Here is a 26,257-nt window from a genome sequence, read left to right as displayed (position 1 = left end):
AAGGGTGTTGAACACCGGGCCTTAAAAATGAATGATGTAGAATCAGTGCGCAGCGGTGTCTCAGTATCGGTGAGTATAGCCTTAGCTTACAATGACTATAAGCAGAGCTTACCCCCCCCACCCTCCTTTGCTAGTCATCATCGCTGCTCTTACGCTAGTATGAACCATTAATATGAGTGTTACACTGGTACAAACCATTACACCGGTATGAACCACTAATATGAGTGTTACACCAGTATGATGTCCCAATTGGACCTACAGCAGGCACCACAAATCCTGTTTGGCCTATTGCATGACGTGAGTTTGAGAGCCTTGACTCAGGAGGAAGAGAAGGTTACGTTATCATTGAGTCACTGCCTAGTACCATGCAGTACATTTACATTCATTTATCTGACACATCTCTCCAAAGCACCTTACAATGTTAAGTTACTTTTACAGTTATTTACCCATTTATACAGCGGGGTAGTTTTAGTGGAGCAGTTTAGGGTAAGTAGCTTCTTCAAGGGTACTACAGCCAGAGGTGAGATTCAAACCTGCGACCTTGGGGTCCAAAGACAGCAGCTCTAACAACTATGCCACCAGATACTCCCTAATAATGTTCTTTACCCATCCACATCTGAAACTTTTATCGTGTCTGTTAAGTTATCTCCTTGCATAGTTGGTAAAGTTTATGGATCTTTTTTTTCCCCCTGAGTTTGAGGCTTCAGACATGGTTTTGATTTTCAGAGGTTAGTTTGTTTGGTAGTCTAATTTGCTTTTCTCATTTTCCTCCCATCTGTTCACCCTCTTAATTTCTCTCTGCCTCCCACTCCCTCTCTCTTGTTCTTGCATCTAGGTGGAGACCTGCACTACCATTTGTCCCAGCATGGAGTGTTCAGTGAAAAGGAGATGCGTTTCTATGCTGCTGAGATCATCCTGGGCTTAGAGCACATGCACAATCGGTTTGTCGTCTACAGGGACCTCAAGGTGAGTGAACCCAGGTTTCAGACTCTCCTCTTTGTCGCACCCAGTATTCTCATAGTGCTCCCTCGTGTTTCGCTGAGAGAGGCATCGGAGCAGTTTACCACACATGATGAGATTACTGTGGGAAGTACTGTGGTCGAGTGGTAAATATGATGTCGCGGTAGATGCGAGTAGTGCTCAGCCCGTTGCAGCAGCCGCTGTCCTCAGACAGTGTTTAGTCACATGCCAGCAGTCAGATCATCCAGTCATACCAATGGACAGGTGAAAATCCCTGCCTCCCCCCAGAAATGATTTGCGATGAGCTGTTCATGTGGCACATGTCGCATTGCTGTGCCTTATGCAGAATTGGCCTGCTGGTGGTTCTTGCATCACGTTCTTCAAGTGCTGTATTTAAATTTCGTAGACTCTGTGCACATATTTCTTATGTAACAAAGTTAATTTGTTACCTGAAATGAGCTCATTAAGCAGATTCCCTTTGTGAAGGGAAAGAATTGTCAAATTATTAAGGATTGGAGTCTATCCGGGAAACATACGGTGTGAGGCAGAGTACAGCCGTGAAGTAGCTGTTGGAATGAGTGTGACTCCATAATGGGCAAACATGGGCTCGTGTGTAAGAATAAAGAGGCTACATGTATGCGCAGGGCATCGTCACGTGAGGGTAGAGTGTATATTGGCATCTGCTTGTAAGTCAGTGTCATTGCCAAGGTGTGTTTTGAGTAAATGGTTGGATCCTCTTCAAGTGTTTTTTTTTTTTTTTTTTTTTTTTTTTTTTAAAGTTGAAGTTAAGTTTTTTAAAGATGTTTGCAGAAGGAGGTGTCTAAACCAGTATGTATTGTGTCTGTTCACAACCGGAGATGAACATCCTTTTTCAAAGTGCACAAGGGCCTTCCTCATCACAGCGACATGGACTGGTGTTTACCCCAAGATAGCATGGGGACAGCCAGTGTCCTGCAGGCATCCAGGGCATCTTCAGCTGTGCATCTTTGTATCTGTGGAGGAGAGGCCAACTGCACACGCTGGACACACCTGAAGTACAATGTCTGTGCTGTGAGGGAACAGATACGTTCTGATCCCGTTCTCTCTTCTCCGCAGCCTGCCAACATCCTTTTGGATGAACACGGACACGTGCGCATCTCCGACCTGGGTCTGGCGTGCGACTTCTCCAAGAAGAAACCGCACGCGAGCGTGTGAGTTCCAGCTTAACGCTTCTGTCCCCCTGCTGTCCAGGGTGGTCTTGCAGTGCCTCAACGTGTCTCGTCTTTCCGCAGAGGAACTCATGGCTACATGGCGCCCGAGGTCCTGCAGAAGGGGACGGCCTACGACAGCAGTGCCGACTGGTTCTCCCTGGGCTGCATGTTGTTCAAACTGCTGCGAGGGTGAGCGCCGCCGCATGCGTGCCTCCATCTGTCCATCCATCCGTCCATTTGTCTCCCACTCTCTTGCTTTCCCCTGTTTGATGTAAAGTTTAAATGCCAGAGGTCCCAGTCTGGGGGTCACCTCACAGACATCAGAGGCAGGACTCCAGGGATGTCAAAACAGGGAATCAGGTTGAAAGAGGAATGAGGAACACAGTGAGCTGCATGGGATGGATGGAGTAGATATGTGTGTGTGCGTGTGTCTCCATTGATGTGTGCAGGTGTGTGTGTGTGTTTGAAGACTTGAAAGGCCAGAGCAGAGGGGTCATTCGTACCCTGGACCGCCAGGACTGCGGTCACACCTGTTTCATGTGAATCGTCCTCTGTCCCCACAGCGTCCCTACTTAGTCTTCTGAGTGGCGACCTTGTCATCATTACACACGTTTTGACTTTGTTTTTCGCTTTTGTGGCACATTTTGCGTTCATACAGTATGTTTGAAAACACCAAGACACTGAAACATGCAGGTGGTCCCACAGTACACATACATGACCTTTATTTTGTATTGTGAAAAGTTCAGTCCCCAATTGCCATGTAAATCAGTGTGGTAAACGGTTTTTTTTTTCCTCACTGATTTTACCCTTAAGGACCTCTTACATGAATTGCAGGAAGCACTTTACTGTGTTTCCTTAATCTTTTCCCCAACTCATTTTTAACATGCAATTTTGCTTCAACTACCTCATCTAAGTGGAAAATTTCACTCCTAAAATGTGCAAACTCCTGCACAAAGAAGCTTAATCTTGAGGGAATAACAGGTACCTTGACCTGCTCTCAGTCACAAAGGGAGAGTTTTGTACGAGGGGGTGGAATTCTTTGCACATTTATTGTACAGAACTTTACTGCTTATTTACCACTTTCTGTCTCACCAGAGAATTATTTTGCAGTACAAGGCTGCAGAAGTTCTTACCGAGGGGTTATGAAGCATCATGTTGGACAGCATGTGTCCATGTCCTAGAAGGACATGGTGTTGCATACCTTTTGCTGCTTGTGTTGGTTTCTAGCCTCATGGAACCCGGTGCCATCAGTTGAGCTGCTTCAAACACAAAACCATGCAGTGTCTGCAAGAAGGACATGAAATACATTGTTCAGAAAAACAGACAAAATGTTGGTCCTAGTGTAGGTGGACATAGGTCTTGTTTTCAGAGATGCTCTTGTCCAAAATGAGCTGTCAGTGTCTCCTCTTTCACTGGGGTGTGTTCCATAACCAACATTGATCCATCTGTGTTCCTCAGAAAGAGTTTGCTTGTTGTTTGTCATGTGTTGTTGTACGGTTGTTGAAAGCTGTTGCCTATTTTGTTGGGGTGGGAAGTGGCACCATTTCCTCAGTGTCAGTTCCTTTTAAGAAGAAACACACACAAACACTCCTTAGTTTGTCATTATCGTGACTTAGAATGAAGTTCGGAATGAATGGCTCCTAAAATGTGATCTGAAGTCCAAATAATTGCAAGGGCTCACAAAGCTTCTCTCGCAGTTCTGTATAAAGTAATATGTGCAGTTGATGAGTTTCTCTGCTCTGTATGTGGTGCACACTGAGTGTGAACAGTAAAACACCCCTTATGCGTATAAAGATGCCTGGATGCAACATGAAAGTGTTTCTCTGCCATTTTGATACTTAAACATCAGGTTTTGTTGCTCTTCCCGATGCACCACCCTGCCCTCCCTCATCCCCCTCATCATTTACGGATGACTTGATGGATTGTGGCTTCGTCTCTCCGTAGGCACAGCCCTTTTCGGCAGCACAAGACCAAAGACAAACACGAGATTGATCGTATGACGCTCACCATGGTAAGCGCTCTCATCCAGGAAACGCACCCTTCATTCGTCCGTTAAGTTTTCTGCACTACAAGGACGTTGAATCTGAACAATTAAGTGTTAAAAGTTTCCCCGTCTGCGTCACATACACAGTGTCTCCTGCAGGAAAGGAACATCCTTTTTCATCTCTGGCAGTTACATAATTCATATTTTGGGTGATGTCATAACGACTACTAAAGGGTTTTAAACCTTGTGACTGATTACTTGTCATTGTGTTCTGCTTCAGGGCAAGTTCTGAGTTCGTTTCTGATAAATGAAATAAGTAAATGTCCTATTCAGGGAGCAGTTGCCAAATGTATTGTTTCATGAAGAAGTGCTCACCTGTTAAACGTTAACAAGTTTTTGTTTTCCTTCAGTAGAAAACCTCACCTAAGTGTGACGTGTGGGACTTTGTCACTAGAGAATATTTCAGCAGCATTAAAGTTCAGATATGGCAAGAACTTTTTAAAAAAAAAAAAAAAAAACTTCCCAGTGATTTCCAGACACTTTCATCTTTTCTCCATAACAGAGCCACCGTGGTGGAACTGCTTAAAGAAGATCATTTACCCTAAATAATAAACTGAACAAAATTGATCCAGAAGACAATTGTGAAAAGTACTGTTTTACTGAAATGAAGGAGGTTGTATTGCAAAACGGAAATGGTTTAAAATGTAACACTTCTACACTTTCAGTTACGTTGATGTGAATCATCTCGGTTGTGCAAACTCCACTAAGTTTGCTCCAATCTAGAACCCAGGGGGTTTGAGCCGCTGGTGCTCCCCACTGTGCCACTCGTTTTTATTCGTTGTACCTTTTGCAGTTATTGCAAAGTGAAACAAAGTGGTACCATGAGGCCAGAGCTGAGCCTCTAACTGGATCGCAATGTGGACTTTGTACGTGTCTCTTTTAGAATGTGGAGTTGCCGGACTCTTTCTCGGCCGAACTCAAGACTTTGTTGGAAGGGCTCTTACAGAGAGATGTGGCGAAACGGCTCGGTTGCCTCGGACAAGGGTAAGTGCACCTTCTGTTGTGTTATCGAGAGCGGTAGATTTGTTTCCCACCTGAACCGCAACAGCTTTATAGCAGGCGTGCGCTCACACAGGAGTGTGGCGTTTGACTTTCTTCTAGTAAATTCTGCCATGTTAAGCTTTGTTTACATAATATATAACAGAGAACATTTGAAGCTGAACGCACACAGCACGATTGAAACCTACCAAACTGCATTTTTACCTCTAAATGTCGCTGTTAGCTTTGCAACGTGTGGGACACCTTTTTCCAAATATGAAACGTCCCTTTTTCATTACTGGTGGCCATGTGCAGCTCTAGGTGTTATTTTTAAATATTGTAGTAGTTTTAGGCTACAGTAATAAACTCAAACACTGCGTCCTCCACGAGCAAAGGCACACACCCACATTCCCATTAGGCTTTGTCTCGCTTCTCTGTGGCACCTCCTCTCTGAATGCAGCAAGACTTCATCTGCTTGTTTGTGAGAAAAACTGCAAATATTTTTACTCTTGCCCTTACTCCAAGCCATGCAGGTTTGAACACGATGCTTCTGTCCTGCTTATTTCTTAGAACAGTGGCCTTTCCTGACATTAGGAAGCATCTCTCTTAGCACCAAAATGCTCATTTCTCCACTTGAATGCTGACAACACGTTTGCATCTAAATGTATTGTGTTAAGTTTAAAAATAACAGCGAATCGTTTCACTCTAGTGGGGCGCGGTGGCGCGCTGGGTTTGGCCGGGTCCTGTTCTCTGGTGGGTCTGTTCAAGTCCCACTTGGGGTGCCTTGTGACGGACTGGCATCCCTTCCTGGGTGTGTCCCCTCCAGCCTTATGTACTGTGTTGCCGGGTTAGGTTCCGGCTCGCCGCAGCCCCGCTCCAGACAAGCGGCTTCAGCCTGTGTGTGTGTGTGCGTGTGTATGTGTGTTCCACACTATGGGCTGTGGTAGAGTTGGCAAGAGCGACAGTTAAAAGGGTCTCGACGACTTAGAGGTGGTCGTGAGTCTGAGTCTTTCCTGCTCTGGGGTCATTGTGGTGAATGTAAACGCAGTAAAAGTAAAGGACATTAAAGAGAGACTATCTCCCTTTGCAGGGCGCAAGAGGTAAAGGAGCACGTCTTCTTCAAGGGCATAGACTGGCAGCAGGTTTATCTCCAGAAGGTGAGTGAGTCGCTGAACCAGAGCTTTGCCCTTCGCTCTGCTCTTTACCCCATTGGTGAGTGTAGGGCTGAGAACTAGTCTTTGTGTGTCATTGACTGTCTCTGCTCAGAGTCCTGTGAGATGATATTATAAACATAACAGCACCCCCCAATCCCCCACTTTGTGCTGCACAGGTTTATTTGTTTGGCCTGTTAATGTTGGCACACCTGAAGTATCCAGACTCATGCAAGCAATGTCACACTTGCTGTCTGCCAAAGTTCAGGCTTCTTCCTCTGTGTGTTTTGCAGTGACACTTCAGTTCAGTGTTCGGTGACCTTGAGGGGGGTTGGTGGTCAGGGTTCACTCGGTCTGTTGTCCTGCTCCGCGAGGATGTCTACTGTCACCTTGTCACTGACCTCTTGCAACGAGTGCGAAATGTTGTGCTGCGAGAACCTTTTGTTGTTCCTGTTCCTCCCCCCTTCTTGCCAGGGCATGCGCCCCCCCCTTGCGTAACGGCAAGACGGGTTCAAGTGGCGGCTTGTTGACGTCTTTGTTATGTCGCAGTATTCGCCGCCCTTGATCCCTCCTAGAGGGGAGGTCAACGCAGCAGATGCCTTCGACATCGGCTCCTTCGACGAGGAGGACACCAAGGGCATTAAGGTCAGTGCCCCTCTTGTCAGCTGGGTTTTGTCCCGGTGAACCCCCCCAGCCCCCAATGGCTTTCCCACCACCTGACCCCTTGTTCTGTCCCACAGATGCCTCCCTACTCATTCTGTCCCCTGCCGTAACAGTGTCACCCTGTCCTTTCAGCCACTGTCTTTGAAGTGCGCCCCCCTCTCATGTCCACCCTCGCTGGCTCTCTGCCGCTGCTCTCTTAATCCTGTATAACTGCGTGCTTTGTGCTCCTCTCCTTCTTCTCCTCCTTCTCTTCTTCTCCTCTCCGTTCCTTGCCTCCTGCATCCTTCAGCTCTGCTCAACTTACTTGAACAGCTGCAATGATCCTGGTGTGTCTTGCTCCCATGGCCCCATCTGTTTAGCAGCGCAACCTGTTCACTGTGCTAAATATCTTTGTGGAGCTCTTTGTCACTCAGGAATAGTTGTCATTTGTTCTTTTTTGAGAGATGGATGTAATTTTTCCTCTTAATTTGCCATGATGTGTACATTTCAGAGATGGTCCAGTGGCTAGGTTCTGAAATATCTTGTGTGCAATAGCAGCCTCTTCTTGCCTGTCCTGACACTGTGTGTGTGTGTGTGTGTGTGTGTGTGTGTGTGTGTGTGTGTCTCAGCTCCTGGACAGCGACCAGGAGCTCTACAAGAACTTCCCCTTGGTGATCTCAGAGCGTTGGCAGCAGGAGGTGGCTGAGACTGTGTATGAGGCTGTCAACAGTGACACGGACAAGAACGAAGCCCGCAAAAGGGCCAAGAACAAGCAGCTGGGCCACGAGGAGGGTAAGACGGCACTCTCCAGGACACATACACGCACACGTTTGTCAGAATCATATAAGCTCTGTATTAAAAAAGGCAAGTGGAACACAATGATATTGAATTGCCGTTAACTCTGTTATAAGGGTCCAACAGGGGATGAGTGTCTTAGGTTCTCAGGAGTGTGAGTCCCCCGTGTGTGGTGAACACACTGCAGAGACAGTGTACATGTATTTAAACTGTGTACGTATGTGTTTTTGCGTATAACTGACACAGGCAGAGCCCTGCCCGTTTACCATGTCTCACCATGTTTACTCTGTGCTCATGTGCCGTGCAGATTATGCGTTGGGGAAGGACTGCATCATGCATGGCTACATGCTGAAGCTGGGGAACCCCTTCCTGACACAGTGGCAGCGCAGATACTTCTATCTGTTCCCAAATCGCGTCGAGTGGCGAGGGGAAGGCGAGTCGCGGGTGAGTAGGATGTACCGCCGCGTCCTGGCCCTTCCTGGAGTTCGCTGTCCGCTCCTCTCCGGGCACTGAACTGTCCGCTCTGTGTTCTCACTCTGTAGGAGCACTGGATTAAACATTTTCAAAAGCCTAAGGTGGTGAGTTCACGCTTAAGGCTCATGGCTCCTCTGCGTGGGAGGACTGGGATGGGGTGGAACTGGGTGGGGGTGAGGTGGCCGCCTGGGTGAGTGGGCTGCCTTGTAGCACAGTAGGAGAGGACGTCACATGGTAGCTCCCGGTGACCCCCAGTCCAGATCGCAGTGCCGTCGGCTCTCGTGACCAAATCAACAGGTGCTTTGGCTTATTTGTGGCCTGTCCTCGACTGGGGGTCCCCTCAACGTAGCCTCTGTCGTTGCTGCACCTGCCGCGCTCGTGCCGTTTTACCACGTTGTCTGTAGCCTGTTGTGAAGTGATAGTCCTTACTAGTGTGTATGTGTAATTCACTAGTTATTAGAAATAGAAGTTTAGGTAGAGCGCACACACGCACACTAATGAGTGTAGGTAAGGAAGACAGTCGCTTTCTTGGTTATCAGTGTGAAAACAAGGTATGTACACCAGTGTGGCAGAGAACATGTTTGAGGGCAGCGCTCCAGACCCCCCGTAGGGCCGTGACCGCAGGCTCAGTGCTGTTCCCCCATCGTGAAATGTGTGGACTAGGCACAGCAGGAAGAGCTGATTGTCTGAGTGTCACCTCTGACCTCTGTCACAGGCAGTGTTGTACTGTGTGCCGTCTGTTGTGCGCATGTTTGCGTTAACACACTCCCTCTCCCTCACTGGCCGTGTTTCACACTCTGCTTTACTCACCAGACCTAATAGCAGAGCTTCGGTTGTTTCATACATACTCATTAGCAAGGTGTGTTTTTACACACTGCACTTTGGTCTTTACTCTCCATTTCCATTAATGGCAGAGACGTTATGTGTGTGTCTGTGTCCTTCAGAGCCACAACACGTTTGACCTGTACCTGGCTGGACTAGAATTACTATGCAGGAAGTAAGTTGGACTCTGGTGCCATCAGTGGTGTTTTTGAGAGTGTTGCTTTACCACAGGGGTATAAGTTTCAAAGAAAAATTACCCCCCCCCAACATAACTGTATAATGTTGGAAGTAGGTACTTTATTCTCTGCACGTGACTAATATCCTTCAGCCGTAATAAAAATGCTCCCTACTTCCACCACATTGACTGTGTCGATCAATCGCAGCTTTGACCAGTGAACAGTAGCGCACGACTAAAGTAATACTCATGTAAATATGAACATGAACAGTCACGTGAACTCCATCATACGTGTAGCTTCTGCAGTCACTACAATACCGTGCTACGTCTCTTCAGCAGTGCGATGGGGACCATGGTTCTCCGGTCTCCTCATAAGCATGCAAACCGTAGTGAACCTGCAGCCTGTTGAGAAGACGGGTATACGGCTGAAGGAGAGTAAAGGGAAGGGACCATGAGAACATGCAGGGCGAGCTGGAAATCAAGTGCCTTTAAATGTGGCAAGGAGCACAAAGGGGGTGTAGCAGGTACCGATTTATCTGCCTCTGCTATTCACACACTTTGTGGGAATGAAGTATAAACACAGTACACACACTTTATGTCAGTGTAGCAGATGGTGCAAGTTGTGTTGTTCTCAGCGGCACAAGCAACGCAGGTGAACAGCGTTGTGTTTCTCGTGTGTGTGTGTACAGGTGCGCGCGAGGTAGTGAGTGAGACAATGAGACGACCCCCCCAAATACTCACTTTATCCCCTCGCTGTGGGAATTTCCCTAATGGGCTAAATATGCGGTATAAACGACCGGTGCTGTGCGAGGGAAGGGTCTATCCACTTAGACTATTTCATTGCCTGAACTGACGTGCTGCTCTGGTTCCCTCCAACAGCAAAATCTGCTGACCATGGAGCAGATCGTGAGCGTTGAGGAGACACAGATCAAGGACAAGAAGTGCATCCTGCTCCGGGTGAAGGGAGGGAAGCAGTTTGTGCTGCAGTGTGAGGTATTGTGTCTTCAGGGCATCTCACCTGTCTGTGTGTGTGTGTGTGTGTGTGTGTGTGTGTGTGTGTGTGCGCGCGTGCGGACACCCTGCTGAGAAGTCGCCGTATTTTATGTCCCACAGAGTGACCCGGAGTTCGTCCAGTGGAAGAAGGAGCTCACGGAGGCGTTCACCGAAGCCCAGAAGCTGCTGCGTCGAGCCCCCAAAGTGATCGGCAAGAGCCGCACTGGAGTGGTGGAGCTGTCCAAGCCTCCGCTCACACACCGCAACAGCAATGGCCTCTGAGCACCCCCCACCGAGCTCCTGCTGCCCCACCTCTCAAACCCTTGCTTTAGACCCCCCCACCCCCATGAGCCCCCCTGCAGCTGCAGCATCCCATTGACAACCTCCAGTCTGCTGCCAGAGATCCTAGATGCCTGCGCTTGCGCGCGCGCGCACACACACACACACACACACACACACACACACACCAGGAGTGTACTGCCTCAGAATGTCCTGGTACCTCACAGCAGTCACATGTGAACACACACCTCCTCGCTTTCTCATGCACTCTCTCTTTTTCCCTTTCTCTCACGGGCACACACACAGGTCCTCATTGGTGACACGTGGAGGTGTGTGGTGGTGAAGCTCTTAAGGACAACACTGATTGTGTTCACTGGAGTAGTTGTGCACTTCCCCCCCAGTCAATTCAGAGGTTGGAGGACAAAGGGGCAGCACTGTGGACAAACCCCCCCACCCCCCCACCTTGTCGCCAGCACTGTCCTGTCAAACCCCCCTCCCCCTTCCTGTGCAGATGGGCTTCTGTTGCTGTGCTGCAGGTACTGTGCACGTAGTGCCCTCTACTGGGGGTCTGCTGTGCCGCAGTTCGTCTCCCCATCAGCTGGGGGGGGGGGGCATGAGTCTCTAGGCGTGTGCGTAGATTCCTTTCTTTTAAAGACACACTCCAGTAGTTCCACGCTCCACATGTTACATTGGAAGCAGGAAGGACCCCATTGGAAGCAGCGACTCGAGGAACAGCGCCACTCAAAGGAAACGGAAACCAGAGCACCAGTAGGGGAGAATGAGCTCACCAAAGAACACAGTCAATCATTTGATAATGCCACTCCCTGAGTGAGACCCCCCCCACGTCCTACATCTTACCCTGTGGTGACTGTGGACTACATTTGGGCTCATGGCCTGTCTATGGACAGATTTCCACTTTCCTTATGCTTGTTCTTGGCTGGAGCGGCGACCCCCTGCAGAGAGAACGGCGGGCTTCCACAAGGACCGGAGCCGGGGGCACACGAGACTCGAGGGACGGCACCTCATTTGATTTCGGTGTCTGCCTGTCTCTCTCTCTCTCTCTCTCGCTCATTGGGAGCACGTGAAGCACAAAGGGGTACGGTGTGAATGTGTGTGAAGGGTGTGTTGTCATGGGAACCTGTTGTGTTCCCTCGGGACAAGAATGTACGGAAAGGACACGTCTGTTGGACTGTGAATGGGACACGGAGGACATTGCGCTGAGACCTGAATGAAGTGCATCAAGTGCCAATATAAACATTTTACTGGAGACACTTGAGAGTGTGTTTAAATGCAGGACCTGCCCCCCCCTCTCTGCCCCTCCCTCGACGTGAACACGCTGGAATGAACACCGCAAGTGGTTTTGTTGGGACACCAAGACACCTGACGCTGGTGGAGCTCTTCCGACCCTTTAAGCTGTTTTCACGAAGGAGGTATAACCCCCCCGGCAGGGCCAGAGGAAGGGGCGGGGCGTCAGGGTGGGGTGGTGGAGAGGGGGATCTTGGGAAAGTTTGCTCTCGCTGTACATAGAGAAACGTTTCTCCCTCGTGCATCTGCCGTATATCTACTCTAGACAATGTTTGTATATATGGGCCGTTGTGTGTCTGCCTGTATGTGTTTCTGTACCCTGTGGGGGAGGGGGGGTCTTGACCGCTTTCACTCATTTGTCTCACCAATGAAATATTTGCTTGCTTGTGTGTGTGCGCGCGCATTGCGCTCTGGCCTTTCATGTGTCACTCAAGCTGACATCACCTGAGGGAAATGGGGGGCAAAGATATTCCTCCTTGTGTCGGGGAGCAGTGTGTTTCTGTGTGTAAGGCTAATACACACACTCACACACACTTGGCACCGATTGGACAGTTGTGCGCACACACACATACACACCGGGATAAGCCATGACGTGAACACAGAGGAGAAACAGCCTGACACGCACCTTCATCCAAAAAGATAGTACACACTCCCCTGCAGATATGGGTAGGTACATTGCCGAGCACAAGCGTGTGTGTGTGCGTGTGTGCGCGTGTGTGCTTCCTCACTGATTGTCTAGGGGAGGCCATCACAGGCGCAGGCCATCAGAACGGCTGTGGACCACTGTTACTGCGGAGACAATTGTAACCCTTCTGTTACAGGACTTCTTCTGACTTCTTTGTTGTCTTTTGTTTAGAATGTGACACAATGCAAATTTCTGTTGTTTATTCTAGGGATTTTGCTCCTTTTTGCTTTTATTTTTTATTTACCTGGGTTACTTGTATGCTTTTGTAAAGCGAAAGGTAGCACACAGGTGGGCTCTACACAGGAGATCTTCAGCTTTTACTTTATTTTTTTTAATTGTTCTATTTGCAGTCTCAAGTTCACACATTTCAGACTTTCGGCTTTAAATACAAAGTGTTTTCGGGGAGGGGGGGGTCAAACTCTGTGTAGCCTTTGAGTGGGTGGGTGGCTACTATCTTTGAGGTGATCCCTGTTGCTCCCTGAGCCTTAACTGCATGACTTTCTGGACAGTTCTGTGGTAGAGGCCGAGCCCAAGAACCAGCCTGCCTGCCTGCCTTTCCATGTGCCAAACTGTAGGGGGCGACTCGCCGCTCGTGTGTGATTGTGACTGAAGGGGTTCAGTCCTCTTACACATGGACTCTGTGTGTGTGTGTGTGTGTGTGTGTGTGTGTGTGTGTGCGCGCGCCATGTTTGAGCACCAGCATTCAAATAGGTACATAGAGAATTTGGCGGGAGGGCTGTGCGGTCCAAGAGCACTCCACCTGCTCCCCCTGGGCTTTTATTGCTTTATTTTCTGGGGGGGTGGATGTCAAGACAAGCGGGGAAATCTCCAGCTCAGCTCCTCCCTGTCAAAGATGGCGCTACTCCCGCCCCCCCACCCCCCGGTGGTAACTGGTCATTCACTTTGTGGACAGTCATCAACGGCCCTTTGTTCCATTAGTGTTTGTCTGACAAATACAAGATGTGCAAAAACAGTGATGTTACAGGAGGAGATGAGTGAAATACTAAGATAGTGACCCAAATAAAGGTGTGTGTGTGTGTGTGTGTGTGTGTGTGTGTGTGTGTGTGTGTGTGTGTGTGTGTGTGTGTGTCTGAGACTAGAAAAGGAGCGACGCCTCTTTTGCGTTGTTTCACGGTGGCGCCGACGTTCGGTTGCGCACAGGCTGTTCTTGGACGTCCTTTGTCCAGGGGCCGAACGGCACCTCTCGCATCTTGCACATGACCAACCGTAGATATTGTACGTGCCACTTGGACATGACCGCGTTCTTTCATACAGGTTTTGATTTCTCGCCGTCATATTTATTGTCCGTTTGGGAGCTCGCAGGCCCTCCCTCGACCTCGAGCCGTTTCCCAAGGGCGCCTCCGTCGACGCCGCCGCCGCCGCGCTCCACGTGGAGCCGTTTACAGAGCAACTTTTTGTGATGTGCCACAACGCAAATACTACTGTCTGTGGGGTTATTACTATTACGGTGAAATGATTATGGATATTATTCTATTAATGATTGTTATTAATTGAAATTTTATTATTTTAAATATTTTGTTTTTGGAACAGCTAGGAAAATATGTGTTGGACTGCTTATATAAAACAAACAGTTCTGAAATAAAAGCCCCTTTTTTCGTGTTACTCGCCTCCTCGTGTGGTGAAGTGCTTCTCCGGGTGAGGAGCCTGCCGCCCGGCGCCCTGCTCTCCGTTGGAACTCGCCTGGGATCGTCTCCGTACTTCTGCACACATGACGCTCTGTGCCGTGCTAATGGCAACTGTATTACCGCGGTGTCATACCGTGGTGCCCACGTAACTGATGGTGAATTCTCGCCTTGTTCGTCTTTGTGCATCTCACCGAGTCGTCCTCGCTTCCTCTGTGTGCATGCGTGCGCGCACACACCACCCCCAACCGCCCCCCCCAACCCAGGCCTTGCTTCCCTTCCCAATATAGCCTCTAAGCTCCTCCCTCTTCCCCAGCCGGCGCTGTCAATCAGAAGGAAGCCAAAAAGCTGCCAGTTAGTCTCAGGATCTCCTTGGGCTGGGCTGCGGCCCTTTTGTCACGGTACTGAACAGTATGTTCCCACAGCTGTTCCAGGTGTTTCTACTTCCCTTCACACTTTCTGCCCTCATCTCACAGTGATGTAATGCTTCTTTTACCTTCCTTGCCGTTTACCCTTCTGTACTGCAAGTCCTAAGGTACCTGGAATAGATACGGTATTCCAGACATGGTAAATGATTTTAGAAAAAAAAAAAAATTGACGTTTTAAGGGCTTCTGTCTAAACCCTGTTGCTTCCTGGTCAATGGTTCTGTTTCCCAAACTGGATTTACACCCTAAACCCCCTTCGCTGCCTCACTGGGTATTTATAGTAGGGTCTTGTGTTAACTCAGCTGCCTTTCTTATCTGTGTGTGTTGGGGGGGGGATTGCTGTCTCTGTCACTCTGGTCCTCACACGTCCCTTTCCCTACACGCTCAGTGTGTGTGTATGTGTGTCTCGTTCTCGGCCTCACTACCTCGGTACACGAAAGTGGAGGCAGAAGAGTGGATTGGAGTTTTACCCTGTAGGGATTTTTATTCTGGTACCAGTGAGACGCCACAGGTAGGTGCTCCCGTTTCCTCCCTTCCTTCGTCGCCAGCGAACACCCTCGTGAAGTTGAGCGGCGACCGCGGTGCCGTTTATTTTTAGCTAGCAGCCATTTTTGAAGGCTGTCGCTGACCAGAAGGACTGTGGCGGTTCTGCTCCGATAAATACAGCGGTCGGCAGGTGACGGGAACAGCCGGACGGGTTCTGGCTTCGACCCGGAGTTCAGTTCCTGCACCTCCAGCCCTGGTTCTGCTCCAAATCCAATGGACATGGTGATGGAGGAACCGGGTTTGTTTTTGCGTTCTGCTTCTGTTCAGCGGCTCAGGTCCAGCTTCAGCATGATGTCTTCAGCAGCTTCTCCTTTAACATCTCCTGTCTTCACCCATTATGATCCACAAAGAGACGTCTGGAGATGTGGACATGGACCCTATCGAACCCACGACTGCTACTGTAGTGTTTTGAGCTGCTGCCTTTGGATCTAAAGGTCGCAGGTTCAAATCCCACCTCTAGCTGTAGTATCCTTGAGCAAGGTACTTACTCTGAGTTGCTCTAGTAAAATTACCCAACTGTATAAATGGGTAAAAGGCTAAGTTGCTTTTCAGAACTGTGTGTGATCAAATGAACAAACATAAATTGGCTCAGGATAGATGGTGAAACGATCATAATCATAACCATCTACTGGACTTTCACTCTTCCAATGAGTGCCGATCGCATCCTAAGAGCTCTAATTTTTACTCTGAAAATGCTGTAAGTGAATGAATTGTAAAAATGAAGCTGATCGTGTTCTGAACGCTGCGGGGTGGGGGGTGGATGCAGTGATCTTTGACGTCCATGTGGCCTAATTCCGGGGCGGGGGGGCAGTGCGCACTGTTGCAACTGTAAATACCACACCAAGAGTACCACCCAAGTCCTAGTATTTACAGTAAAACGGGAGGTACTTCACTACGGTACTCCAGTAGTGAATTTGCCACACAAGCAAAGCGGTTTTGCATGATGTATGAGGAACAAATGGCATGGGCTTGAGTACCAGGGTACAGGTACCACAGTGTCAGGAACATGGTCTTGTGGTCCAAAGGTTTCTACCACCTGCTGCTGAGAGAAAAAGAGCTCAACTCCGATTTACTTAGAGTGTGTGTGTGCGCGCGCGCGTGTGTCTGTCCATCCCAGTCAGGTTTATACTGATCTACATCGTTGACATTTATTCTTTCATCAGACATTTTTCTCCAAAGTGACTTCCGGCAAACTAACAGCCCACAAACCTTATACACCAGGCTAACTTACACTGCAAGATACACTACTTACACTGGGTCACTCCTCTATAGATCAGTGAAACACACACACACACACACACACACACACACACTATGGGGAACCTGAACAGCATGTCTTTGGACTGTGGGAGGAAACCAGAGCACCCAGAGGAAACCCGCACAGACGGGGAGAACATGCACACTCCACACAGGCCGAGCGGGGATCGAACCCACGTCCTCTCGCACCACCCAGGCGCTGACACACAGCAGCGCTACTTGCTATGCTGCCCAATTTTATTGCTCATATGTGTGGTGAGATCTGATTTTATTTATTAAATTTAACAGGTTATTGTCTCAATGTGACATTCAGCTGATGTGTCAACTTACAGTGATTTGGCCACTTATACAGCTGGGTAATTTTTACTGGGAAATTCAGGGTAAGTACCTTCCTCAAGGGTGCCACAGCGGTAGATGGGACTTGAACCTGGGACCTTCAGGTCCAAAGGCTACGGCTCTGTGCGGAACGCAGTGTTCATATCGATGTAAAATACCCCTGTACTCCAGTGACACAGTACTGCTATAGTACCACGTTACTGGTGCTGGACTGCTGTCTGACAGCACCTGACCCGTGCTTCTGGACACGGGTTCGAGTCCAGCGAAGTGTGTGCGGAGTTTGCATGTTGACCTAAGTGTTGGAACAAGGTACTTCTGGGTGCTCCTGTCTCCTCACACAGTCGAGAGGTGTTTCAGGTGGATTATCCAATCTGAATTGTGTGTGTGTGTGTGTGTGTGTGTGTGTGTGTGTGTGTGTTGTACACTGCTGTGCTGTGTAAATGTCTGTTGTGAGCTCAGTGTGGTGTATAAATATCACGAATATTTACCCAAAAAAAAGGTACTGGCTAAAAGAGTTATATTGTCTGCTGCTCTGGAGAAAAGCTTCTGCAAAAGTAGTAAATGTAAAAGTGCTGTAATTTAAAATATTAAAATACATCCTATTTTTGACGTCCCAGGGAGGTAGCAAGAGAAAGTTTACTGCACCGCGGTAACACGTAGCACAGTGTAGTATCTCTGGCTTTGGAGCATGAGTCAGAAGAGAGAGAGAGATGTGGTACCGGAAGGAAAACACCACAGTAATCCAGCGTAATGTGGGTTTTAAAAAAAAGTAATTCTTACTGCATCGTATTTCATTTCAAGTTAATCGCCGTTTGTTACCATTATTTTGCTTGAAATTTTGACATTAAATTCATATTTAACTGATACTTTTTTCCAAAACACCTTACAATTATTTACCCTTTTATGCAGTTGGGTAATTTTTACTGGAGCAAAGGGATAAGTACCTTGCTCAAGGGTACTGCAGCCAGAGGTGGGATTTGAACCTACGACCTTTTGGCTCCAAAGGCAGCAGCCGTAACTGCTACATTAGCAGCTCTCCTCCGTTTCGCTTTATGTTCGGTGACGCTCCGAAGCGCGTAAGAGGAGAAACCGAAACTCCTGATTCATCTACATCCTGTATCTCAACGGCTTTGGTTTGTTACTCGATCTTGATGTGCACGTGATGAACGTTCCTCTCTTGGCATCCAGGGCAGAAGATCAATCCTGATGGACGAGTCTGCGAAAGGAACATGTTCGTCTCATCAAATGTACCATAGTAATAGTAGTAGTAATGATGATATGCGCAGTAATGCTCTCCGTTTCCAAGGACTTGCATCTGTACACAGACCACAATGGTGCTCACACCTATGGAGTCCTTACCGTGCGTGCGTGCGTGCGTGCGTGGGTGTGCGTGCGTGCGTGCGTGCGTGCGTGCGTGCGTGCGTGCGTGCGTGCACTTGTCATCCTCTTGGCTCATGTGTTTCTTCTTTCTTTTCCCAAAATCTCTATCTGTCCAGGTTCACCACGGCACCACTTGCTCGCTCCCCAACCCTATCTGGCTAAACCTGTGTGACCCTTGACCCCATCCCCCCTGCCCACCATGGCGCTGTCCTCACGCTTAAAGCTCTGGGAGCAGAAGGGAGGTGCAGACCTGTCTCACTGTGTGTGTGTGCGTGCGTGCGTGCGTGCGTGCGTGCGGAGCCTCTTCTAAGCATCCCTCTAGTCATTGATGTCATTTGCTCCATGTGTGTATCCATGCTGTAGACACGTTGTGTTATGGTATCCATCAGCGCCGAACATGACACCTCCATAACACCTAACACTAAAGCGGGGGGGGGGGTCGCATGGTTAGCTTGTACCATGATTCACCATGTCATGTGAGTAGCTTTGACAGTGAATAAAGACAATTAGACGTGAGCAGGGGCTCCTGCACTGAACTGGTACCAGAACCAGCGTATTAATAGCGTGTATATCCGTACCGCTAGTTCTATACCGGTACCAGTACAAGCAGCACCGTGGTTCTCTAGGGAAACAGTGTGACGTTCCAGGCAGGCGATGACCTCATCATCTCCGACCTGCGCCGCTGTTCGCCCGGGACGGGACCTTGCGGGGGGTCAAAGGGTACACGTAGCCTCGCTCCTCACCGAGCAGGAGGTTCTCCACCCATCGTAGGGTAACGTCCCCCACGGCTACAGCTGTGCGTAATGAACTGAAAATGGGACTTGAACACGTGGACGGTCCGCTCGGCGATGGCCCATCCTGAACCGGGCCCGGTGGCTCTGGTCCAGCGGTTCGAGGAGGACGGGCGAGCGGTGGACCATTTGGGTTCCGTCTCGGTGCGCCTTGCTCTCGGGGTCACGTCCTTGTGCGCCGTGTTCTAACGGAGGCGCCGCCGCCCTCCCGCTCCTACAGATCCAAGAGGAGAAGAAGCCCAGCTCGGTCCCTGCGCCGCCGCCGCCCCCCCTGTCCGCCGTGCCGGGGGGGTTCCTCAAGCAGCTCGTCAGAGAGACGGAGAAGGAGACGCGGCTGAAGGAGCCCGAAATCAAGGAGGAGAAAGTGGTGAGAGTGGAATTGTGGGTAACTGTGCCAGTACCGTCGCTGCTCCTTACGAATGACATGCGCTCACCCGTGCCGCCGCCGCCCCCCAGCCCAGCAAGCTGAGCGACAGCCTCGTCCAGCAGTTCCTTCTACCCGACGAAACGCCGCCGATTCTTGAGGCGGAAATGGCTCTGCGGGCTGAGCAGCTGGTGAACGGCGAGCGGGACAAGAAGGTCCTCTCCGGGACGGCGTCCTCCTCGCCTGGGGCCGGGGCCCAAAGAGGGGAAGAGAGACCCCCGCCGGACGCTTCCGCCGCCCGCGAGACACAAGTGCCCGGTGAGGAGGACGGAAGGAGGGAGAAGGTACGCGGGCAGGCGGACGAAGGAGAAAGGAAGAGAGGCGAGACGCTAGAGGCCGAGGGACGTTTTCCGCACGCTGACGTCCCGCAGCAGGAGGCCGTGGCTGTGAGTACTATGGACGGTGTGAGGACGGAGGCCCAGGTCGCTGCAGCTCATGGGTCACTGGAACCAAGGTGCACAAGCTGGACTCTCTCTCACACACACACACACACACACACACACACACACACACACACACACACACACACACAAGGGACGTCGTCTCGTTTCCGTTCCTCCTCTGAGAGAGAGAGAGAGAACTCAGTGATTTGGAACAGGGACCCTGAGTCAGTCCAAGTCCTTGTGGAAAGCGAGAACCATCAGGTCCTCAGAGGTGTCTGGTATAAATAGGAGTGCGGTTGAAGTGACATCTTTGCAGTGACACACACACACACACACACACACACAATGTTTGCTGCTGTGGCTCATGTAGGCGCATCACCATGGCACACCATAAGGAGTGCGGTTAAGGGCCCCGGACCCGTTGTCACGTCGCAGCTGTTTCCGTCCCTCCCTCTCTCTGTCCGCATCCCTCTCTTTCACCGACTGCCCTCTCTCGTGTTTGACCATCTCTTCCTCTCATCGCTTCGCTGCAGCCTGACATCTGGTACGAGGCCGGGACGGTGTGGTACACGCGCAAAGAGGGCTTCGCGCGCGGTGAGTAAACGCACGGTGCATGTACCGTGGGGTGGGGGGGGGTGACGGACCATACCGATCTGGGTCAATTATAAACCGTCATTAAGTAACCCGACTGCGGCATGTCCCTCCGTCTCTTTTGTCCGCTGTACTCGATTCATTTCGTCTTCGAGTCGATCGCTCTTCAGAAATATTATATATACTTCATGTTTTTTGCCTCAATTTTTCATTCTACTCCGAAAGCAGCGAAATGACGAAACACGAGCGTCGCTGGACTTGCAGCAGAGGTGGTTCCTGTCCGTCGCCGTCACTGCAGACGGAAGAGGGAAAACGCTGCCCCTGCGCTCGCGGTTTCGATGCGTTCGCCTCTTCCCGCAGCTCGTTTCTCACAGTCTTGGGTGCGCGCACGCAATAATACCGTTTAACGCCGCTTTCCCCGGCTTTAATACCCGGCCCGACGTCGTGCTCAGAGTGGCCTTCCGACTTGTGCGGCCCGTGATCCGAAAAGCCCGGGATTACGCGCGACGAGCGGCTCGCGGTACGAACAAATCCGCTGCTAATCCTCTTGTTAATGAGTCGCATCCCATCTGTTTGATGACTGTCCTTTGACAACAATGGCAAATCCGCAAGTGAAAAGTCCAGCTCGTGCGTCCTCTATTACATTATTCTCTAACGCACTGCAGTAACACCCCTTTTGGCACAAGTCATCGCCTCCAAATGTTTCCGGTAGCCATCAAACGGTCTTTGCGTTCTTGCTTTAGGATCCCCTTCCTTGCAGAACACGGAATTCGGAAAAATCCTTCGGTTGTCTTCATCTCCTTACGCATCCTCAACAATGTTCCCATACGTCTGTGGACTGTGAAGGCCAATCCAGAACCTCCCTCTTGGGTTTCACGATGTAGTTCGTGGTTGATATTGAGGTTTGATTTGGATCGTTCTCGTCTTCTAATGTCCAGCTTCTTTTCAGCTTCCGCTTGTTCCCCGACTCTGGGACGTTGGCTACCGGAGTTGTTGATACCAACTAGAATCCGTTCCTCGATCGACTCGTGCAGTATTTCCGGTGCCACTGGCCGCCACACGACCCCAAAACATAGCAGATCCACATCATGTTGTTCCCTTCTTTTTTCTCCAAACGTACTTTTGCGGACTGTAGCCAGAGTTCGGTGTCTGATTCGTGAGACCACAGCCCTTGGTTCCAAAACACCTCTGGCTTCTCTAGGTGTTGCGTTGCGTACTTCGTCGACAGCGACTTTTGGGATGAGATCGCAGGTACGGGTTCCTTCTGATCGCTCTTCCATTAGACTCTTATTTGTTCAAGCGGCTCTGCACAGCGGACCGCTTCACCACGACTCCCGTTCCAGCAGCTCCTTGGCATTTACAGCACGTCGTTGGTTTGCCTTCCATACCTGATCAGCTCTACCTGAGATTCTTCTTGGTTTTCCACATCTTGTCTTGACTTCAACGGGTCCCCTTAATTTCCATTTCTTAATGCCATTTTGGATGGTGGGGGGCTTCAAGCAGGAGGTGTCGGGATATCTTTTAATAGCCTCCCCCGGCTTTGTTAGATTCCGTCATCTTTATTTTCAGTTCTTCGGTCAGCTGCTTTGAGGACTCCACCACTGTTGAGCGTGAGCACGACATCTTGAGAGGTTCGGAGGCTCAGCGGGTTCATTCAGCCCTGGACTTGTCTACAGCTCACTTGCATTCAGGTCTAACAAGTCAGTTCAGTTCTGAGGCCTTACAAAAAATCACCGCTATTGGAGGATCTTGAAGGGGGTCCAAACTTTTGCACATTTTATGTTGTATTTTTTTTTTTCCTAATCTGCCAAATTCAGCAAACAGTAATTTTGCTTTAAAAACTTGCAGAACTACATCATGTTTAGGTTTAAACCTGCGGAGGCTCCCTTCTCTTCACATACAAAATGGATAAAGTGTGATTTGACCAGGGCCGAAACTTCTGTGCTCAGCTGTGTGCGAACGGGCGCATCTGTACAACCGTGAAATACGTCCGTCTTTGTGGAAATAGCTCCGGGTGCTCAGGATGAACAAATCAGATTAACTAAAGTACTTTTTTTTCTTCCGTGGAGCAGCCACGCAGCTAAAGCCCGATGAAGGAACTCCGGAGCTGCCGGCGGGGAAGGTGCGCGTCCGGCTCGAGACAGACGGGTCGCTGCATGACGTCATGGAGTATGAGATTGAGGAGGTAAGAGGTCTGCGGACACTTTCTCCGTCTGAGAACATCATTGATTTCATATATTGCCAGAACTGGACATTCTGGTAGACCTCGGGGACGTCGGAACGTCGAGCGTCGTCGTGAACGTGGGGGTCTCGCTCATCCTTAGCTGACCCTCTGATCCTACTCCAGGGCTCCAACCCTTCCTGCTCTCCAATATACCTACTCTCTCCTTCCCTCCCTCTGCTCCTTGTTACCGTTTCCACCCCTCTGTCCTCCTTATACTTGACCGTTTGCCCGACTGGACGCCCCTCTGTTCTGCAGGTGAACCCGCCTGAGCTGGACCTGGTTGAGGACCTGAGCGAGTTGGTCAGCATGAATGAATCCGGTGTCCTGCATACCCTGTGCAGCCGTGCTCGTGCCCAGCTGCCTCTCACCCGTGCCGGACCTAACCTGTTGGCCCTTTGGCCCCCGCCGGCCTCTCCAAGCAAGGTGGGGGATCCCGAACCGCAATTAAAGCAACTGCGACCAACACGTCTTTCCTGCTACGCTTCGTTAACCGAGAATCACTCGGCTTCACCGCTTCTCCTCAGCACTCAGTCTTCACTTCTCCGCACGAACTAGTAACACGCTCCATCTGCCTGTCCTGCCTACCTCCTGCTTCGCTCAGGGGTCTCGGAGTCCTCGAGGGGAAGGCGCATGGGAGGCCCCCTCGGTCCTGCAGGCCCTGGTGCGACGCACTTATGTGGCCATGGTGAGCCAACGGCGAGACCAAAGTGTGCTGGCGCTGGGCCGCAGCGGCACGGGAAAGACTTCCGTTTGCACCACGTTCGCCCAGGAGCTGCTGAGACATGCCGGCGCTGCCGGCAACTGCCTGACTCGTGAGTGACCCGTGACGCGTGGCTCCGTGTCCAGTTTAGGCTGGTCCGGTTACGCTGAGCCGAGCTGTCCTGTGTCACAACAGCGGAGCGTCTCCAGGCTGTGTTCGCGGTGCTGCGCTCCTTCGGCTGCGTCAGCTCCCCGCACAGTGACGCCTCCTCCCGCTTCGCCATGCTGCTGTCCCTCGACTTCAACCACGCCGGCCTCGTTGCCGGAGGACATCTGCAGGTACTGCTCTGCCCTCCCGGAGCCCGGCGTCTCACCTGTGCCGCCGCTCTTTCGTTCCTATTGCTCAGTCTTCCTTTCCTCATTACGTTTGCCTGCGCTGCCCTTCTTCATTTCTCTGCCATGTTGACTTTGAAACCTTTCCCTTGGAACGCAAATTAACTTCGTTGTGCCCAGACCATGCTGCTGGAGAAGTGGAAGGTGTGTCAGAAGATGGAGGGCGAGAGCAACTTCTTGGTTTTCTCCCAGATGCTGGCAGGGTTGAGTGTGGAAATGAGGTTGGTGAGACCAAAGTTCGGAAGACGGTGAAACGTTAACCCCTTGATTTAAATGGAGAAAAGTCCCTTTGGACGCTTTGCTTGAAACCTCCCACACCGAGTGCTGAAGCTCTAATGAGGTTCGCTCAAGGGTCTCTTTCGGATGTAAAGCAACTTTTGAAACCAGCAAAGTAGCATGAAAGGGCCAGAGTTGAGACGGTGTAAATGTGATTGGACATTTTCCCTTGTCTCTTCAGGACACAGCTTCACTTGCATCAGCAGAGTGAGCCCAACTCGTTTGGCATTGTACCTCTGGCTAAGGTAACCAAGAAAGCCAGCCTCTTATTGGGTGTTATGTTGTTACATTGCATTACCTTTAGTCCTTGTAACTTTCAGACTTCGTAGTTCCACGCTTTAGCTGCCCCAAGTGGTCTTTGCCTGCCGCAAGCTACAGGTGGACGTTTTCCGGGGGTCCGGTGTGGATCTTTGCTCATCGGTTTCCAATTTTTTTCCAGTATTGTGTGATGATGATCCCCCTTTGTCACCCTCCATCCCTCAGGTGGACGAGAGGCAGAAAGCATCGGCGGCCTTCGCAAAACTGCTGAGTGCCATGGAAACCCTGGGCTTCTCAGCCAACGAGCAGCAAGCAATTTGGCACGTGCTTGCTGGGATATACCATTTAGGGGCAGCAGGCTCCTGTAAAGGTGAGGAACAATTTTTGGAAAGAGCCAAACATGTTTACCTTCATTGAATATTCACTTCTGTTGGTTCCTGTTCCAGAAGCACAGGGTGCAAGGCTAGTTAGTTCCCACCCTGGGCAGGATACTAGTCTGTCAGAGTCATGGAAATTGTGCCGATTACGTATTGTTCAGACAAAAACAAGTCAGTAACCGTTCATTTGTCACTATGCTGTCACTCAACGATGGGGCAACCTGAGCAGTTCAGCGAAGCCACTTTGCATGAACAAAGAAAGTTTTCATCGAGCTTGGTGCAGTCAGTCAGCTCTTTCCTCAGCTTCCTCGTCTCACACGATTTCCGCTGTGGTTTCGCCCCGATTCCCGGGCTCGCCGTCTTTCCCCTTGCAGTGGGTCGCAGGCAGTTCCTCAGTTTTGACAACGCCCAGCTGGCCAGCAGCGTCCTCGGCTGCGAAGGGGAGGAGCTTCAGACAGCCGTATTCAAGCACCACCTCCGGCAGCTTCTGCTAAAGGCCACCGGGGGCAGCAGAGAGAGACACGCGTCGGAGGGGCCGGAGGAGGGTCGGTACTTCTGGGTCTGCGATGGGGTGGAGACCTGCCTAGCTGTGGATAAGTGTACGGGTTGTGCTGCGGCAGTGCGATATTCGTGTTCCCGAAAACCGCCACATTCAGAGAAATTACACACGAAAAATAACAGGGCTTTGGAGCACACCTCTCAAAGCTTATCCAATTTTCTAACAAGAAGAGTAACAAACAAATCCTAATATAAATGCTGGCAAAGTTTAAAAAAACGTTACATTCCTAACAAATGAAGAACTGTTAATGTAAATATGGGCGTTTACCTTAAAAAAAGGTGAAGATGGCTTGATGGAAGAGGGTATAAGGAAGGGTTCAGGCTGCTGAGTCATGGAGACGAGGGCAGAGGGGCATCGCCTGAGAAAGCACTTGTGCAACATTTTTAGATTTGTTCACATCTTATACAGACGCTCCTCTACTTATGACGGATCGAAGTCGCGACGGCGATACGCGTTCGGTAGAATCTGTACTTCGAAACTTGAATTTCGATGCGTTCCCCCGCTTGCGACATGCGGTACGACACTCTCTCCCGATGCTGGACGATGGCAGCGAGCCGCAGCATCCGCTCAACGATGCTCGCGGTATCTGTAGCGATCGCACCAACGAGCGTAAACAACGCTACTCTGTTGAAAGCGTTTTATTTTCTCTTTTCCCATCCCGTCATGTCTACTAAATGCCCATGTGCGTTTCCTGCATAAATCTGCCCAGCTGTGGGCCGTGGTAGGTCTTCCGGACACGTCTAAGGTCGGCGGGGCTATAATGCTCGGCAGGTGCGGTACTGTATCCTTTCGACTTATGATTTTTCCACTTACGGTGGGTTTATCGGAACGCAACACCATCGTTAGTCGAGGAGCATCTGTATCACACGTTCTTTCATTTCTTCCAAAATGAAAAACGTTTTCTCCTTTTTTTCGACTAAAAAGAACTTTAGCAAAAAAAAAAAGAAGCGCTAAGATCAGGGAGGACTGTGCGATGAACTCTTTCGAGAGAAAGCGCGTGGTCAAAGTGAGCGTGGGGGCTAATGGACACCATGTACAGTATGTCCATGAATGTCCACCGCTGTATCCAGCTGTCTTACTCGGTGACGTAAAACATGCCGTAAAAAGCGGCGTCCAGCACAATTTTCGTGTTATACTGACATCATTCCCCTATTTACTAGTCGCTGATGAGCTAAATAGCAGAGGTGCGGTGGCACTGCGG

The 26,257-nt window shown here is 50.2% G+C and overlaps 2 protein-coding genes across 5 annotated transcripts in view; both read left to right on the top strand.

Annotated features, from left to right (window-relative positions):
* Positions 1–13,566, top strand: part of grk3 (G protein-coupled receptor kinase 3) — a 53,836-nt gene extending 40,270 nt beyond the window's left edge. The window contains exons 11-22 of one of the 2 annotated variants that reach the window (XR_003797754.1): positions 836–966; positions 2,056–2,150; positions 2,232–2,339; positions 4,095–4,161; positions 5,078–5,178; positions 6,263–6,329; positions 6,873–6,968; positions 7,595–7,757; positions 8,068–8,204; positions 10,111–10,224; positions 10,345–13,167; positions 13,520–13,537. Coding sequence is in view for 1 of the 2 variants with exons in the window: in XM_018745056.2 (XP_018600572.1) it covers positions 836–966; positions 2,056–2,150; positions 2,232–2,339; positions 4,095–4,161; positions 5,078–5,178; positions 6,263–6,329; positions 6,873–6,968; positions 7,595–7,757; positions 8,068–8,204; positions 10,111–10,224; positions 10,345–10,506 (1,241 nt within the window). In the remaining variant the exon portion in view is untranslated. Of the gene's footprint in view, positions 1–835; positions 967–2,055; positions 2,151–2,231; positions 2,340–4,094; positions 4,162–5,077; positions 5,179–6,262; positions 6,330–6,872; positions 6,969–7,594; positions 7,758–8,067; positions 8,205–10,110; positions 10,225–10,344 lie in introns of both variants that reach the window. The other variant, XM_018745056.2, reaches the window with a different exon arrangement.
* A 1,430-nt stretch (positions 13,567–14,996) lies between these two features.
* myo18b (myosin XVIIIB) overlaps positions 14,997–26,257 on the top strand; it is a 39,161-nt gene continuing 27,900 nt past the window's right edge. The window contains exons 1-13 of one of the 3 annotated variants that reach the window (XM_029252932.1): positions 14,997–15,073; positions 18,198–18,319; positions 19,093–19,239; positions 19,329–19,682; positions 20,213–20,273; positions 22,343–22,455; positions 22,750–22,917; positions 23,096–23,306; positions 23,390–23,532; positions 23,707–23,807; positions 24,044–24,107; positions 24,346–24,490; positions 24,872–25,042. In XM_029252932.1, coding sequence (XP_029108765.1) covers positions 18,281–18,319; positions 19,093–19,239; positions 19,329–19,682; positions 20,213–20,273; positions 22,343–22,455; positions 22,750–22,917; positions 23,096–23,306; positions 23,390–23,532; positions 23,707–23,807; positions 24,044–24,107; positions 24,346–24,490; positions 24,872–25,042 — 1,717 coding nt within the window. In that variant the 5' untranslated portion in view covers positions 14,997–15,073; positions 18,198–18,280. Of the gene's footprint in view, positions 15,074–15,194; positions 15,347–17,869; positions 17,933–18,197; positions 18,320–19,092; positions 19,240–19,328; positions 19,683–20,212; positions 20,274–22,342; positions 22,456–22,749; positions 22,918–23,095; positions 23,307–23,389; positions 23,533–23,706; positions 23,808–24,043; positions 24,108–24,345; positions 24,491–24,871; positions 25,043–26,257 lie in introns of those variants that run through there. The other 2 variants (XM_029252933.1, XM_029252934.1) reach the window with 2 other exon arrangements.

This window comes from Scleropages formosus, chromosome 6, assembly GCF_900964775.1.
Source record: "Scleropages formosus chromosome 6, fSclFor1.1, whole genome shotgun sequence".
Classification (NCBI taxonomy): domain Eukaryota; kingdom Metazoa; phylum Chordata; class Actinopteri; order Osteoglossiformes; family Osteoglossidae; genus Scleropages; species Scleropages formosus.
The sequence above is the reverse complement of the archived record's forward strand: the minus strand, read 5'-3'. Positions and strand labels throughout refer to the sequence as shown.